This window comes from Zonotrichia albicollis, chromosome 24 (genome assembly GCF_047830755.1).
Source record: "Zonotrichia albicollis isolate bZonAlb1 chromosome 24, bZonAlb1.hap1, whole genome shotgun sequence".
Lineage (NCBI taxonomy): Eukaryota > Metazoa > Chordata > Aves > Passeriformes > Passerellidae > Zonotrichia > Zonotrichia albicollis.
Window position 1 is genome coordinate 1,009,869 of NC_133842.1, and position 16,664 is coordinate 1,026,532.

At 55.2% G+C, this 16,664-nt stretch overlaps 1 protein-coding gene across 1 annotated transcript in view; it reads right to left on the bottom strand.

Annotated features, from left to right (window-relative positions):
- Window positions 1–16,664, bottom strand: part of LOC141731626 (integrin alpha-X-like) — a 41,615-nt gene that overhangs the window by 19,781 nt on the left and 5,170 nt on the right. The window contains 14 exon segments of the mRNA XM_074558040.1: window positions 179–327; window positions 2,584–2,735; window positions 3,536–3,639; window positions 3,641–3,667; window positions 4,763–4,966; window positions 5,661–5,830; window positions 6,871–7,010; window positions 8,071–8,228; window positions 9,054–9,127; window positions 10,445–10,595; window positions 12,103–12,255; window positions 12,799–12,903; window positions 14,170–14,300; window positions 15,877–15,991. Of these exon segments, the coding sequence (XP_074414141.1) occupies window positions 179–327; window positions 2,584–2,735; window positions 3,536–3,639; window positions 3,641–3,667; window positions 4,763–4,966; window positions 5,661–5,830; window positions 6,871–7,010; window positions 8,071–8,228; window positions 9,054–9,127; window positions 10,445–10,595; window positions 12,103–12,255; window positions 12,799–12,903; window positions 14,170–14,300; window positions 15,877–15,991 (1,833 nt within the window).

Below are 16,664 nucleotides of genomic sequence, written 5' to 3' on the forward strand. Positions count from 1 at the left end.
TTTCCCATTTTTTCCCAATTTTCACCCCAAAATTCCCCAATTTTTTCCCCCTTAAAATTTCTCATTTTTTCCCAATTTTCACCCCAAAATTCCCGATTTTTTTTCCCAAAATCCCCGGAATTTTCCCCAAAAATCCCAATTTTCCCAAAATCCCCGGAATTGGCCCCAATTTTGGCACCTTGTAGAAAATCTCGAGGCTCTGGCAGCGCTGCCCCTCCCCCACGCTCAGGGTCCCGTTTTTGGCGTTTTCGGCCCCAAAATCGGCGCGGACGCGAGCGCGGCCGGGATCCAGCTCGGCCCGGAACCACAGCGAGGCCGAGACGGCGCCTTTGGGGCGAAAACACGGGAATTCGGGAAAATTGGGAAAATCGGGATTTGGGGTGAAAATTTGGGGAAAATCGGGTGAAAATTGGGTGAAAAAATGGCGATTTTGGGTTAAAAATGGGGATTTTGGGTGAAAAAATGGGGATTTTGGGTGAAAAAATGGGGATTTTGGGTTAAAAAATGGCGATTTTGGGTGAAAAAATGGGGATTTTGGGTTAAAATTTGGGGATTTTGGGGCAAAATTTGGGGGGAAATCGGTGGAATATTGGGGGGGATTTTCAGAAAAATTGGGAAATTTGGGAATTCTGGAGGAAATTGGGAAAAAATTGGGAAAATTTGGGGATTTTGGGGGGGAAATTTGGGGAAAATTGGGTGAAAAAATGGGGATTTTACAGGAAAATTTAAGGGGGGAAATTTGGGTGGAAAAATGGGGATTTTGGGGAAAAATTGGGAAATTTTGGGGACCCGAGCGTGGCCGGGATCCAGCTCGGCCCGGAACCACAGCGAGGCCGAGACGGCGCCTTTGGGGCCAAAACACGGGAATTTGGGAAAATTGGGATTTGGGGTGAAAATTTGGGAAAAATCGGGTGAAAATTGGGCGAAAAAATGGGGATTTTGGGTGAAAAAATGGCGATTTTGGGGCAAAATTTGGGGGGAAATCGGTGGAATATTGGGGGGGATTTTCAGAAAAATTGGGAAATTTGGGAATTCTGGAGGAAATTGGGAAAATTTGGGGATTTTGGGGGGGAAATTTGGGGAAAATTGGGTGAAAAAATGGGGATTTTACAGGAAAATTTGAGGGGGAAATTTGGGTGGAAAAATGGGGATTTTGGGGAAAAATTGGGAAATTTTGGGGACACGAGCGCGGCCGGGATCCAGCTCGGCCCGGAACCACAGCGAGGCCGAGACGGCGCCTTTGGGGGGAAAAACCGGGAATTTGGGAAAATTGGGAAAATTGGGATTTGGGGTGAAAATTTGGGGAAAATCGGGTGAAAATTGGGTGAAAAAATGGCGATTTTTGGTTAAAAAATGGCGATTTTGGGGCAAAATTTGGGGGCAAATCGGTGGAATATTGGGGGGAATTTCAGAAAAATTGGGAAATTTGGGAATTCTGGAGGAAATTGGGAAAATTTGGGGATTTTGGGGGGGGAAATAGGGTGAAAAAATGGGGATTTTACAGGAAAATTTGAGGGGGAAATTTGGGTGGAAAAATGGGGATTTTGGGGAAAAATTGGGAAATTTTGGGAACCCGAGCGCGGCCGGGATCCAGCTCGGCCCGGAACCACAGCAAGGCTGAAACGGCGCCTTTGGGGTGAAAAAACGGGAATTTGGGAAAAATGGGATTCTCAGGGAGAAATTTGAGAAAAATTGGGTGAAAATTGGGTGAAAAAATGGGGATTTTTGGTTAAAAAATGGAGATTTTGGGTGGAAAAATATGGGGATTTTGGGGCAAAATTTGGGGGGAAATCGGTGGAATATTGGGGGGGATTTTCAGAAAAATTGGGAAATTTGGGAATTCTGGAGGAAATTGGGAAAATTTGGGGATTTTGGGGGGGAAATTTGGGGAAAATTGGGTGAAAGAATGGGGATTTTACAGGAAAATTTGAGGGGGAAATTTGGGTGGAAAAATGGGGATTTTGGGGGGAAAAATTGGGAAATTTTCGGAATCCAGCTCAGCCCAGAACCACAGCGAGGCCGAAACAGCGCCTTTGGGGCGAAAACACGGGAATTTGGGAAAATTGGGATTTTCAGGGAGAAATTTGGGTGAAAAAAATGGGGATTTTGGGGTAAAAAATGGGAATTTTGGAGTGAAAAAATATGGGGATTTTAGGGGAAAAAATCAGGTGAAAAATTTGGGGAGTTTTGGGGGAAAATATTGGGAAAAAATTGGATGAATTTGGGTGGAAAAATGGGGACTTTCAGGAAAAATCTGGGTGAAAAATTGGGAAATTTGGGGTGAAAATTGGGATTTTTGAGGGGTTTGTGGGGGGGATTTTTGGGTGAAAAGTTGGGATTTTGGGGGGAATTATTGGGAAATTTTGGGGAAAAATTGGGTGAAGATTTGGGAGGAATTTGGGGGGAAAATTTAGGAAATTTAAGGAGATTTTGGGGGAAATTCGGAGGATTTTGGGGGGGAAAATCGGGAAAGTCGGGGGGATTTTGGGGAGATTTGGTGAAAAAATGAGGAAATTTGGGGGAATTTTGCAGAGATTTGGTGAAAAATGAGGAAATTTTGGGGATTTCGGGGCCGACCCTCACCCAGCGTGTCGCGCGTTTCCTTGCTGACCCGGAAGCAAACCCTGGCCACGCCCAGCCGCTCCCGAAGCTCCGCCCCCTCCGGGCACTCCCGCGCCGGGATCACCGCGGGGTCAAAGGTCACGCGCAGCCGCACCCGCAGCAGCGGCGGCGACCTGGGGGGGTCAAAGGTCACGCCCGGGGTCACGTGAGCGGCCCCACCTGGCCCAGGTTTGGGTGAATTTTGGGCAATTTTGGGTGATTTTGGGGTGAAATTTTTGTGATTTTGGGGTTTTTCAGGTGTTTTTGGGCGGATTTTGGGGTTTCTTTGGGTGGATTTTGGGCTGGTTTTGAGTCGTTTTTGATTATTTGGGGATTTTTGGACTCACCTGAGCAGCAGCACCTGGCCCAGGTGGATTTTGGGTATTTTTGGGTTATTTTTGGGTTATTTTTGGGTTATTTTTGGTTACCTGTACCCACCTGAGCAGCAGCACCTGGCCCAGGTGAGTGTCAGGTGAATTTTGGGTATTTTTGGGTTATTTTTGGGTTATTTTTGGGTGGATTTTGGGTTATTTTGGGTTACCTGAGCAGCAGCATCTGGCCCAGGTGAGTTTCAGGTGAATTTTGGGTTATTTTGGGTTATTTTGGGGTGTTTTTGGGGTATTTTTGTTACCTGAGCAGCAGCACCTGGCCCAGGTGAATTTTGGGTATTTTTGGGGCGGATTTTTTGTGATTTTGGGTTATTTTTAGGGTATTTTGGTTACCTGTACCCACCTGAGCAGCAGCACCTGGCCCAGGTGAATTTGGGGTGGATTTTTTGTGATTTTGGGTTATTTTTGGGTTATTTTCGGTATTTTTTGGTTATTTTGGGTTACCTGAGCAGCAGCACCTGGCCCAGGTGAATTTGGGGTGGATTTTTTGTGATTTTGGGTTATTTTTGGGTTATTTTCGGTATTTTTTGGTTATTTTGGGTTACCTGAGCAGCAGCACCTGTCCCCGCGCGCCCACGGCCAGGTCGGGCAGGTGATCCCCGCTCAGGTCCCGCCCCCCGCTCAGCGATTGGCCGAAAAACCGGGGGGTGGGACGGGAACGAGGAGCCGGCGACGCGCTGGGACAGGGGAGGGACAGGTGAGAGACGGACAGGTGAGGGAGAGAGACAGGTGAGGGACAGGTGAGATTGGACAGGTGAGAGATGGACAGGTGAGGGCACACAGGTGTGCCCAGGTGCCCCCAGGTGTATCCCAGCTGTACCCCAGGTGTGCCCAGGTGTGCCCAGGTGTATCCCAGGTGTATCCCAGGTGTGCCCAGGTGTGCCCAGGTGCCCCCAGGTGTATCCCAGGTGTGCCCAGGTGTATCCCAGGTGTGCCCAGGTGTGCCCAGGTGTATCCCAGGTGTATCCCAGGTGCCCCCAGGTGTGCCCAGGTGTATCCCAGGTGTATCCCAGGTGTGCCCAGGTGTGCCCAGGTGTGCCCAGGTGTGCCCAGGTGTATCCCAGGTGTGCCCAGGTGTATCCCAGGTGCCCCCAGGTGTGCCCAGGTGTGCCCAGGTGTATCCCAGGTGTATCCCAGGTGTGCCCAGGTGTATCCCAGGTGTATCCAGGTGTATCCCAGGTGTGCCCAGGTGTATCCCAAGTGTATCCCAGGTGTATCCCAGGTGCCCCCAGGTGTGCCCAGGTGTGCCCAGGTGCCCCCAGGTGCCCCCAGGTGTATCCCAGGTGTGCCCAGGTGTATCCCAGGTGTGCCCAGGTGTATCCCAGGTGTATCCCAGGTGCCCCCAGGTGCGCTCACCTGTCCATCCGCGCTCACTCCCCCAGGTGTGCTGCTGAACAGGTACACCGCTCCCCGCCCCCAGGTGTGCCCAGGTGTATTTTGGGTGCCCCCAGGTGCCCCCCAGCTGTGCCCAGGTGCCCCCAGGTGCCCCCAGGTGCGCTCACCTGCCCGTTGCCGTCGATGCCCGCAGGTGTGCTGCTGAACAGGTACACCGCTCCCCGCCCCCAGGTGTGCCCAGGTGTGCCCAGGTGTATCCCAGGTGCCCCCAGGTGCCCCCAGGTGCGCTCACCTGTCCATCCGCGCTCACTCCCCCAGGTGTGCTGCTGAACAGGTACACCGCTCCCCGCCCCCAGGTGCCCCCAGGTGTATCTCAGTTATGCCCAGGTACCCCCAGGTGCCCCCAGGTACCCCCAGGTGCCCCCAGGTGCGCTCACCTGTCCATCCGCGCTCACTCCCGCAGGTGTGCTGCTGAACAGGTACACCGCTCCCCGCCCCTCGTCCTCCAGGGGCGCCCCCACGGCCACCTGGGCGCACCTGGCCCCGCCCACCTGCGGCAGGTGAGCCAGGCTGGCCCCGAAGCGCCCGTGGGGGTGCCCAGGTGAGCCCTGGAGCGACGGGCGGCAGCGCAGGCGGGGCGGCTGCGACAGGTGAGAGACAGGTGAGAGACAGGTGAGACATGGAGAGGTGAGATGGGACAGGTGAGACAGGTGAGAGACAGGTGAGATCAGACAGGTGAGATACAGGTGAGACAGGTGAGAGACAGGTGAGATTGGACAGGTGAGAGACAGGTGAGATATGGACAGGTGAGATATGGACAGGTGAGATTGTACAGGTGAGATTGTACAGGTGAGACACAGGTGAGATACAGGTGAGACAGGTGAGATACAGGTGAGACAGGTGAGATACAGGTGAGATACAGGTGAGACAGGTGAGACATGGACAGGTGAGATATGGACAGGTGAGATGGGAACAGGTGAGATGGGACAGGTGACACAGGTGAGGGCCAGCTGAGGCCCCCAGGTGTGTCCCAGGTGTGTCCAGGTGTGTCCCAGGTGTGTCCCAGGTGTGTCCCAGGTGTGCCCCCCCAGGTGTGTCCCCCCCCCCTCCCCAGGTGTGTCCCAGGTGTGTCAGTCTCACCTGCCCAGGTGTGTCCCCCCAGGTGTGTCCTCCCCCCAGGTGTGTCCCCCCAGTGTGTCCCCCCCCCCCCCAGGTGTGTCCCAGGTGTGTCAGTCTCACCTGCCCAGGTGTGTCCAGCTGTGCCCCCCCAGGTGTGTCCCCCCAGGTGTGTCCCCCCCCCCCTCCCAAGGTGTGTCCCAGGTGTTCCAGCCTCACCTGTCCGTGGATCTCACACAGGTGCACTCGGCCGCCGCTGCCCCCCCCGTAGAACAGGGGCTCCCCCACCAGGAACCGCACCTGGGGCTCACCTGGGCGGGGCTTCTCACCTGGGCGGGGCTGCTCACCTGGGCGGGGGCTCACCTGGGCGGGGCTCACCTGGGCGGGGCCTCACCTGGGCACGGCTCCCAGGGCCAGCAGGGACGCCCGAAATAGGAGCCCACCTGGGGGGAGAGAGAGAGACAGGTGAGACAGGTGAGACACAGGTGGGACAGGTGAGACACAGGTGGGACAGGTGAGAATCCCCACAGGTGGGACAGGTGAGAACCTCCAGGTGAAATTCCCGCAGGTGAGACAGGTGAGACCCCACAGGTGGGACAGGTGAGATTCTCTCAGGTGAGACCCCACAGGTGAGACCCCCTCAGGTCCCCCCTTACCTGTCCCAGGTGTGCCCTCCAGGTGTGACCTCACCTGTCCCAGGTGTGTCACCTTTACCCCGCCCAGGTGTGTCCTGACCTGTCTCACCTGTCCCAGGTGTGCCCTCACCTGTCCCAGGTGTGCCCTCACCTGTGTCCCCGTGGCCTCTCCCAGCACCCTCCAGGTGTGTCCCTGACCCTGTCCCAGGGTGTGTCCCTGACCTGTCTCACCTGTCCCAGGGTGTGTCCCAGGTGTGCCACACCCTCACCTGTGTCCCCGTGGCCTCTCCCAGCACTCTCCAGGTGTGTCCCTTACCTGTCCCAGGTGTGTCCCAGGTGTGCCCTCACCTGTGTGCCCGTGGCCTCTCCCAGCACGCTCCAGGTGTCTCCCTTCTCCAGCACCTTCACCTGTCCCAGGTGTGTCCTTACCTGTCCCAGGTGTGCCCTTACCTGTCCCAGGTGTGTCCCAGGTGTGCCACACCCTCACCTGTGTGCCCGTGGCCTCTCCCAGCACGCTCCAGGTGTGCCCTTACCTGCCCAGGTGTGCCACACCCTCACCTGTGTGCCCGTGGCCTCTCCCAGCACCCTCCAGGTGTGCCCTTACCTGTCCCAGGTGTGCCAGGTGACCCCTGCCCAGGTGTGTCCTCACCTGTGTGCCCGTGGCCTCTCCCAGCACGCTCCAGGTGTGTCCCTGACCTGTCTCACCTGTCCCAGGTGTGTCCCTGACCTGTCTCACCTGTCCCAGGTGTGTCCCAGATGTGCCCTTACCTGTCCCAGGTGTGCCCCACCCTCACCTGTGTGCCCGTGGCCTCTCCCAGCACGCTCCAGGTGTCTCCCTTCACCAGCACCTTCACCTGTCCCAGGTGTGCCCACCTGGGCGCTCCCAGGGCCAGGCCCCAGGTGCGCCCCAGGCTCAGGGGCGTGGCCGCGTAACCTGCGCAGGTGGCACGGGGGGGTTGGGGGTTCAGGTGAATTTTGGGGATTTTTGGGGATTTCAGGTGAATTTTTGGGAATTTTTAGGTAATTTTTTGGGGGGATTTTCAGGTGAATTTTGGGGATTTTTCAGGTGAATTTTTGGGGATTTTTGGGGGATTTTCAGGTAAATTTTGGGGGATTTTCAGGTAAAATTTGGGAATTTTTAGGTAAAATTTGGGATTTCAGGTAAATTTTTGGGGGGATTTTCAGGTAAATTTGGGGAATTTTTAGGTAATTTTTTGGGGGATTTTCAGGTGAATTTTTGGGGAATTTCAAGTGAATTTTTGGGGATTTTCAGGTGAATTTTGGGGATTTTTCAGGTAAAATTTGGGGATTTTCAGGTGAATTTTTGAGGATTTTCAGGTGAATTTTGGGGGATTTTCAGGTAATTTTTGGGGTGATTTTTCAGTTAAATTTTTGAGTGTTTTCAGGTGAATTTTGGGGCATTTTCAGGTGAATTTTGGGGACTTTCAGGTAAATTTTGGGGGATTTTCAGGTAAATTTTTAGGGGATTTCAGGTGAATTTTTGGGAGATTTTCAGGTAATTTTTAGGGGATTTCAGGTGAACTCTTGGGAGATTTTAAGGTGAATTTTGGGGAATTTTTAGGTAATTTTTGGGGGGATTTTTCAGGTAAAATATGGGGATTTTCAGGTAAAATTTGGGGATTTTCAGGTCAATTTTGGGGGAATTTCAGGTAATTTTTGGGGTGATTTTTGAGTTAAATTTTTGAGTGTTTTCAGGTGAATTTTGGGGTATTTTTTGGGGGTAAATTTGGGGATTTTCAGGTAATTTTTGGGAGATTTTCAGGTGAATTTTGGGGCATTTCAGGTGAATTTTTGGGGGATTTTTTTGGGGTAAATGTCTTGTATTTTTCAGGTAAAATTTGGGGCATTTCAGGTGAATTTTGGGGCATTTTCAGGTCAATTTTTTGGATTTTTTTGGGGTAAATGTCGTGTATTTTTCAGGTGAATTTTGTGGCATTTCAGGTGAATTTTGGGTTCATCCAGGTGTCCCTTACCCAGGTAAGCGTCCCCTGGCGCCCTCCAGGTGCGCCCCAGGTGTGCCCGCCCGGGGGGCGGAGCCATTGAGGAACTCGGGCTTGGCCCCGCCCCCGCCGTAGGCGAAGGCTCCTCCCGACCAATCAAAAGCTCCGACGGCGCCCAGGACGGGGCCGGCCTGGGGAGGGGTCAGGGGTCAGCCAGGGGTCAGCCAGGGGTCAGCCAGGGGTCACTCAGGGATGGTCAGTTGGTCAGTGGTCACTCAGTGGTCACTCAGGGATGGTCAGTTGGCCACTCAGTGGTCACTCAGGGATGGTCAGTGGTCACTCAGTGGTCAGTTGGTCACTCAGTGGTCACTCAGTTGGTCAGTTGGTCAGTTGGTCACCCAGTGGTCACTCAGGGATCACTCAGTGGTCACTCAGTGGTCAGTTGGTCACTCAGTGGTCACTCAGTGGTCACTCAGTGGTCAGTTGGTCACTCAGTGGTCACTCAGGGATCACTCAGTGGTCATTCAGTTGGTCAGTTGGTCAGTTGGTCAGTGGTCACTCAGTGGTCACTCAGTTGGTCAGTTGGTCACTCAGCGGTCAGTTGGTCACTCAGTGGTCACTCAGCGGTCACTCAGTGGTCAGTGGTCACTCAGTGGTCACTCAGTGGTCAGTTGGTCACTCAGTGGTCAGTTGGTCAGTTGGTCACTCAGTGGTCAGTTGGTCACTCACTCAGTGGTCACTCAGCGGTCACTCAGTGGTCAGTTGGTCACTCAGTGGTCAGTTGGTCAGTTGGTCAGTTGGTCACTCAGCGGTCAGTGGTCACTCAGTGGTCACTCAGTGGTCAGTGGTCACTCAGCGGTCAGTTGGTCAGTGCTCACTCAGCGGTCAGTTGGTCAGTTGGTCACTCAGTGGTCACTCAGTGGTCAGTTGGTCAGTGATCACTCAGTGGTCAGTTGGTCAGTTGGTCACTCAGCAGTCAGTTGGTCAGTTGGTCAGTTGGTCAGTTGGTCACTCACCGGGCTCAGGGTGGCGCTGATCCCGGCCTGCGCCATCTCCAGCTGGAAGGAGGAGCTGTGGGAGGGGTGCGTGCCTGGACAGGGGGGGGACAGGTGGGACAGGTGAGGGATGGACAGGTGAGGGACAGGGGAGGGACAGGTGAGGGATGGACAGGTGAGGGACAGGGGAGGGACAGGTGAGGGATGGACAGGGGAGGGACAGGTGAGGGACAGGTGAGGGACAGGTGAGGGACAGGGACAGGTGAGGGACAGGTGAGGGACAGGTGAGGGACAGGTGAGGGACAGGTGAGGGACAGGGACAGGTGAGGGACAGGTGAGGGACAGGTGAGGGACAGGTGAGGGACAGGTGAGGGACAGGGACAGGTGAGGGACAGGTGAGGGACAGGTGAGGGACAGGTGAGGGACAGGGGAGGGACAGGGGAGGGACAGGTGAGGGACAGGTGAGGGACAGGTGAGGGACAGGTGAGGGACAGGTGAGGGACAGGGACAGGTGAGGGACAGGGGAGGGACAGGTGAGGGACAGGTGAGGGACAGGGGAGGGACAGGGGAGGGACAGGGGAGGGACAGGTGGGACAGGTGAGGGACAGGGGAGGGACAGGTGAGGGACAGGGGAGGGACAGGGCAGGGACAGGTGAGGGACAGGTGAGGGACAAGTGTGTTATACCTGCCCCCAGGTGTGTTATACCTGCCCCCAGGTGTATTTTGGGTGTGCCCAGCTGTGCCCAGGTGTATCTCAGGTCCTCCAGGTGTATCCAGGTGTGCCCAGGTGTATTTTGGGTATCCCCAGGTGTATCCCAGGTGTATCTCAGGTCCTCCAGGTGTGTCCCAGGTGTGCCCAGGTGTATCTCGGGTATCCCCAGGTGTATCCCAGGTGTATCTCAGGTATCCCCAGGTGTGCCCAGGTGTGCCCAGGTGTATTTTGGGTATATCCAGGTGTGCCCAGGTGTATTTTGGGTATATCCAGGTGTATTTTGGGTATCCCCAGGTGTGCCCAGGTGCGCCCAGGTGTATTTTGGGTATATCCCGGTGCCCCCAGGTGTGCCCAGGTGTATCTCAGGTGCCCCCAGGTGCGCCAGGTGTATCTCGGGTATCCCCAGGTGTGCCCAGGTGTATTTTGGGTATCCCCAGGTATCCCCAGGTGTGCCCAGGTGTGCCCAGGTGTATCTCGGGTATCCCCAGGTGTATTTTGGGTGTATTTCAGGTATCCCAGGTGTGCCCAGGTGTATTTTGGGTGTATTTCAGGTATCCCCAGGTGTCCCCAGGTGTATTTTGGGTGTGCCCAGGTGTATCTCAGGTGTGCCCAGGTGTATCTCGGGTACCCCCAGGTGCCCCCAGGTGTATCTCAGGTGTGCCCAGGTGTATCTCGGGTATCCCCAGGTGTGCCCAGGTACCCTCGATGGCGAAGATCTTCTCCTGGAGCTGGCTCTGGATGCCGGCCAGCGCAGAGAAGTTGTCCACGCGGAACAGGTGATCCTGGGCGGGGCTGGACGCGATCACCTGCAGCTCCCGCAGCGCCTCGGGCTTCAGGAAGGCACTGCCCACCTGCTCAGGTGAGGGGAGACAGGTGAGGGGGCATGGATGGACAGGTGAGATGGACAGGTGAGATGGATGGACATGGATGGACAGGTGAGATGGACAGGTGGACATGGATGGACATGGACAGGTGAGATGGACAGGTGGGATGGAGATGGATGGACATGGACAGGTGAGATGGACAGGTGAGGTGGAGATGGATGGACATGGACAGGTGAGATGGACAGGTGGACATGGATGGACATGGACAGGTGAGATGGAGCAGGTGGACATGGATGGACAGATGGAACAGGTGGGATGGATGGACATGGATGGACAGGTGAGATGGAACAGGTGGACATGGACATGGACAGGTGGACATGGATGGACAGGTGGGATGGATGGACATGGATGGACAGGTGGGATGGATGGACATGGATGGACATGGATGGACAGGTGGACATGGATGGACAGGTGAGATGGACAGATGGACAGGTGGACATGGATGGACAGGTGAGATGGATGGACATGGACAGGTGAGATGGACAGGTGGGATGGATGGACATGGATGGACAGGTGAGATGGACAGGTGGACATGGATGGATGGAGATAGATGGACATGGATGGACAGCTGGACATGGATGGACATGGATAGACATGGATGGACAGCTGGACATGGATGGATGGAGATAGATGGACATGGATGGACATGGATGGACAGATGGACATGGACGGACATGGACAGGTGAGATGGACAGGTGGGATGGACACGGATGGACAGGTGAGATGGATGGACATGGATGGACAGGTGGGATGGACAGGTGGGATGGACCCCGGATGGACAGGTGAGATGGACAGGTGAGATGGATGGGACATGGATGGACAGGTGGACATGGACAGGTGGACGTGGGACAGGTGGGGTGGAAGGACTGGTGGAGATGGACATGGATGGACAGGTGGACATGGACAGGTGGGATGGAGATGGACATGGATGGACAGGTGGACATGGATGGACAGGTGAGATGGACAGCTGGACATGGATGGATGGACAGCTGGGACATGGATGGACATGGATGGACAGGTGGGATGGACAGGTGGGATGGACAGGTGGACATGGATGGACAGGTGGACAAGTGGGATGGACATGGATGGATGGACATGGATGGATGGACAGCTGGACATGGATGGATGGATGGATGCTGATGGACAAGTGGACATGGTGGACACGGATGGACAGGAGAGACAGAGATGGACACAGTGGACATGGTATGGACAAGTGGACATGAACAAACAGGACGAGATGGACATGGATGGACAGGTGGACATGGTGGACACGGACAAACAGGTGGACATGGATGGACAACCTGGACATGGATGGACATGGCTGGATGGACATGGATGGATGGACAGCTGACATGGTGGACATGGACAAACAGGTGGACATGAATGGACAGCTGGACATAGATGGATGAAGATAGATGGACATAGATGGACACGGATGGACACGGATGGACAGCTGGACACTGTCCGCACTGACCCCGATGGCGTAGCGAGTGACCCCCATTCTGTCGGCCTGAGGGATGACCTCGGGGTAGTCCCGGGGGTCACGGTACTTCTCGCCATCGGTCACCACGATCAGGATGCGCCGGGCGTCCGGCCGGGCCCCGCGGCCGGACCCGAACATCTCTGTCTGGGGTCAAAGGTCAGCGGTCAGTGTGCCTGAAGGTCAGCGGTCAGCAAAGCAAAGGCGGATATGGCCGGGGAAATGGTCAGTGGTCAGCATGGGCAGCGGTCAGTGTGGCCAGACATGGGCAGGGGAGTGGTCAGCAGGGCTGGATGTGGCCAGGGGAGTGGTCAGTGGTCAGCAGAGCCAGAGGTCAGTGGTCAGTGGTCAGCAGGGTTGGACATGGCTGGGGTAGTGGTCAGCGGTCAGTGGTCACTCACAGAATGTGCTGGGGTCAGTGGTCAGTGGGGTTAGCTGTCAGCAGGGTGAGTGGTCAGCAAGGTCAGCAGTCAGCGGTCAGTGGTCACTCACAGGACATTGTGAATTCTGGTGGCCGTGAAGGTGGCACCGGTCAGTGCCGAACATGGCCAGAGGCAGTGGTCAGTGGGGTTAGTGGTCAGTGGTCAGTGGTCAGCGGGATTAGCAGTCAGGCAGGGTCAGCGGTCAGTGGTCAGTGGTCACTCACAGGACGTGCAGGATTCCGGTGGCCGTGAAGGTGGGACCCGGTCAGATTGCTGGACATTGTCCAGGAGGCGCCAGGGGTCCGGGAACCTTCCGGAACTCGGTGAAGTCAAAGTGGTCTTCAACTTTGTAGGAGAACTGGGTGAGGGAGAACTGGACAGAATGGACAAGTGAGTGACCACCCCAGCGGTCACTCTGGACCATCACACCGGCCACCAACGGTCATCGTGCAATGAGCACGGGCAGTGGGCAGTGGTCAGTGATCATGGAGATGAGGGATCCCAGATGACCAATGGTCACTCAGTGGTCAATGGTCAGTGTCCATTTAGAAGAATGACCCAAGATGGACCAATGGTCATTGCGTGGTCAACACCCAATGCCAATGACGACCAATGACCATGGGATTGTCAACATTCAAGGCCAATGATGACCAATGACCATTGGTGTGGTCAACATTCAAGGCCAATGATGACCAATGACCATTGGGTGGTCAACACTCCAATATCCATGGGGATGAATGACCAAGGATGACCAATGACCACTGAGTGGTCAACGCCCAAGTTCAATGATGACCAATGGCCATTGGGTGGTCAACGCTCAATATCCATGGGGATGAATGACCAAGGATGACCAATGACCATTGGATGGTCACCGCCCAAGTTCAATGATGACCAATGGCCATTGGGTGGTCAACATTCAAGGCCAATGATGACCAATGACCATTGAGTTGTCAAAGTCAATGATGACCAATGGCCACTGGGTGGTCAACGCTCAAGGCCAATGATGACCAATGACCATTGGGTGGTCACCACCCAAGTTCAATGATAACCAATGGCCATTGGGTGGTCACTGCCCATCCCCAGGTGAGGTCACCTGTACCAGGTGTGTTCCAGGTGTGCCCAGGTGCGTTACCTGTCCCAGGTGCGTTACCTGTCCCAGGTGCCCCCAGGTGCGTTACCTGCCCCAGGTGTATCCCAGGTGTATCCCAGGTGTATCCCAGGTGTGCCCAGCTGCCCCCAGGTGTGCCCAGGTGCATTACCTGCCCAGGTGCGTTCCCTGCCCAGGTGTATCCCAGGTGCATCCCAGGTGCCCCCAGGTGTGTTACCTGCCCAGGTGCAGTTACCTGCCCAGGTGTGTCTCAGGTGTGCCCAGGTGCGTTACCTGCCCAGGTGCGTTACCTGTCCCAGGTGTGTTACCTGTCCCAGGTGTGTTACCTGTCCCAGGTGCGTTCCCTGCCCAGGTGTGTTCCCTGCCCAGGTGTGCCCAGGTGTATCCCAGGTGCCCCCAGGTGCCCCCAGGTGTATCTCAGGTGTATCCCAGGTGTGTTACCTGCCCAGGTGCGTTACCTGTCCCAGGTGTGCCCAGGTGTATCCCAGGTGTGTTACCTGCCCAGGTGCGTTACCTGCCCAGGTGCGTTACCTGCGCGTCGGCGCCCCGGAAGCGCCGCATCACCGCACCAATGAACGTCTTCATCCTCTGGAAGTCATCGCTGCCGATGCTGCCCGAGCCGTCCATCAGGAAGGCGATGTCCATCGAGGGCTTCGGACACTCTGCGGACGCAGTGACCACAGCCTGAGTGACCACTGACCACCACTGACCACTGACCGCGGGCGGGAGGGACCGGAATTTGGGGTGAAATCTCAAAAAAACCCGAATTTTTGGGGGTTCTACATTGTCGATATCTTACAAAAGAACCACGATGACCACGGGGTGGTCAGTGGTCAGTGTCCGTGGTCAGTGGTCAGTGTCCATGGAGATGAATGACCCCAGATGACCACAGGGTGGTCAGTGTCAGTGTCCGTGGTCAGTGGTCAGTGTCCGTGGAGATGAGAGACCCCAGATGACCACAGGGTGGTCAGTGGTCAGTGTCCATGGTCAGTGGTCAGTGTCCGTGGAGATGAATGACCCCAGATGACCACTGGGTGGTCAGCACTCAAGGCCAATGATGACCAATGGTCATTGAGGGGTCACCACACAATGTCCCATGGAGAAGAATGACCCAAGATGACCAATGGCCATTGGGTGGACAATGGTCAGTGTCCATGGAGATGAATGACCCAAGATGACCAATGGCCATTGGGTGGACAATGGTCAGTGTCCCTGGCCCTGATGACCACAGGGTGGACAATGACCATTGGGTGGTCACCATTGAAGGTCCGTGATGACCAATGACCACTGGGCGGTCAGTGGTCAGTGTCCATGGAGATGAATGACCCCAGATGACCACGGGGTGGTCAGTGGTCAGTGTCCATGGAGATGAATGACCCCAGCTGACCCCTGGGTGGTCAGTGGTCAGTGTCCTTGGCCCCAGCTGCCCAGTGGTCACTCAGTACTTACCAGTGGTCACCACTCAAGGTGAATGATGGCCAATGACCACTGGATGGACAATGGTCAGTGTCCCTGATCCCCCAATGACCCCAGATGACCATTGGGCACTCAGTGGTCAGTGTCCCTGACCCCCGATGACCCCAGATGACCATTGGGTGGGCAGTGGTCAGTGTTCTGGGCCCCCAGCTGACCATACCAGTGGTCAGTGTCCTGGGCCCCAGCTGACCCCTGGGTGTTCAGTGGTCAGTGTCCTGGGCCCCCGATGACCCCAGATGACCACTGGATGGACAATGGTCAGTGTCCTGGGCCCCAGCTGACCCCTGGGCGCTCAGTGGTCAGTGTCCCTGACCCCAGCTGACCATCCAGTGGTCAGTGTCCCGGGCCCCAGCTGACCCCTGGGCGGTCAGTGGTCAGTGTCCTGGGCCCCAGCTGACCCCAGCTGACCCCTGGGCAGTCAGTGGTCAGTGTCCCTGACCCCAGCTGACCCCTGGGTGGTCAGTGGTCAGTGTCCCTGACCCCAGATGACCATTGGGCACTCAGTGGTCAGTGTCCCGGGCCCCAGCTGACCCCTGGGCGGTCAGTGTCCTGGGCCCCAAGCTGACCCCTGGGCACCCAGTGGTCAGTGTCTTTGGCCCCAGATGACCCCTGGGCACTCAGTGGTCAGTGTCCTTGGCCCCAGCTGACCCCAGATGACCACTGGATGGGACAGTGGTCAGTGTCCATGACCCCAGCTGACCATCCAGTGGTCAGTGGTCAGTGTCCCTGACCCCAGCTGACCATCCAGTGGTCACTCGGTACCTGGGAAGGCGTCCGGCAGGCTGCGGACCGGCCGGAGCCGCGTGTCCAGCTGGACGCAGAAGCCGTTGAGGTGGACGTTGACCCCGCACACCTGGGGCGAGGAGGGGCCGCACACCTGGACACGGATTCACCTCAGAAACGGCGATTTTGGTAAAAACCCCCCGAGGTGGAATTGTGGGGTTCCACCACCGTGAGGTTCTTAAAAAAAATACAAATTTTGGGGAAAAATGAATAAAAAATTCAATTTTGGGGTTCCACCTCCGTGAGGGTCATAAAAAATACAAATTTTGGGTGGAAACTCCCAAAAGAACAAATTTTGGGGTTCCACCACCTTGAGGTTCTTAAAAAATACAAATTTTGGGGAAAATCTCCAAAAAACCCAAAATTTGGGGTTCCACCACGGTGAGGTTCTTCAAAAAATACAAATTTTGGGTGAAAACTCCCAAAAAACCAAACTTTGGGGTTCCACCACCTCGAGGTTCAAAAAACACAAATTTTGGGTAAAATGTCCAAAAAATTCAATTTTGGGGTTCCACCACCGTGAGGTTCATAAAAAATACAAATTTTGGGGCAAAATGTCCAAAAAATTCAATTTTGGGGTTCCACTACCTTGTGGTTCTTCAAAAATACAAATTTTGGGGAAAAATGAATAAAAAATTCAATTTTGGGGTTCCACCACCTTGAGGTTCTTCAAAAATACAAATTTTGGGGCAAAATGTCCAAAAAATCAGATTTTGGGGTTCTACCTTCTTGAGATCCCTCAAAAAATACAAATTTTGGGTGGAAAC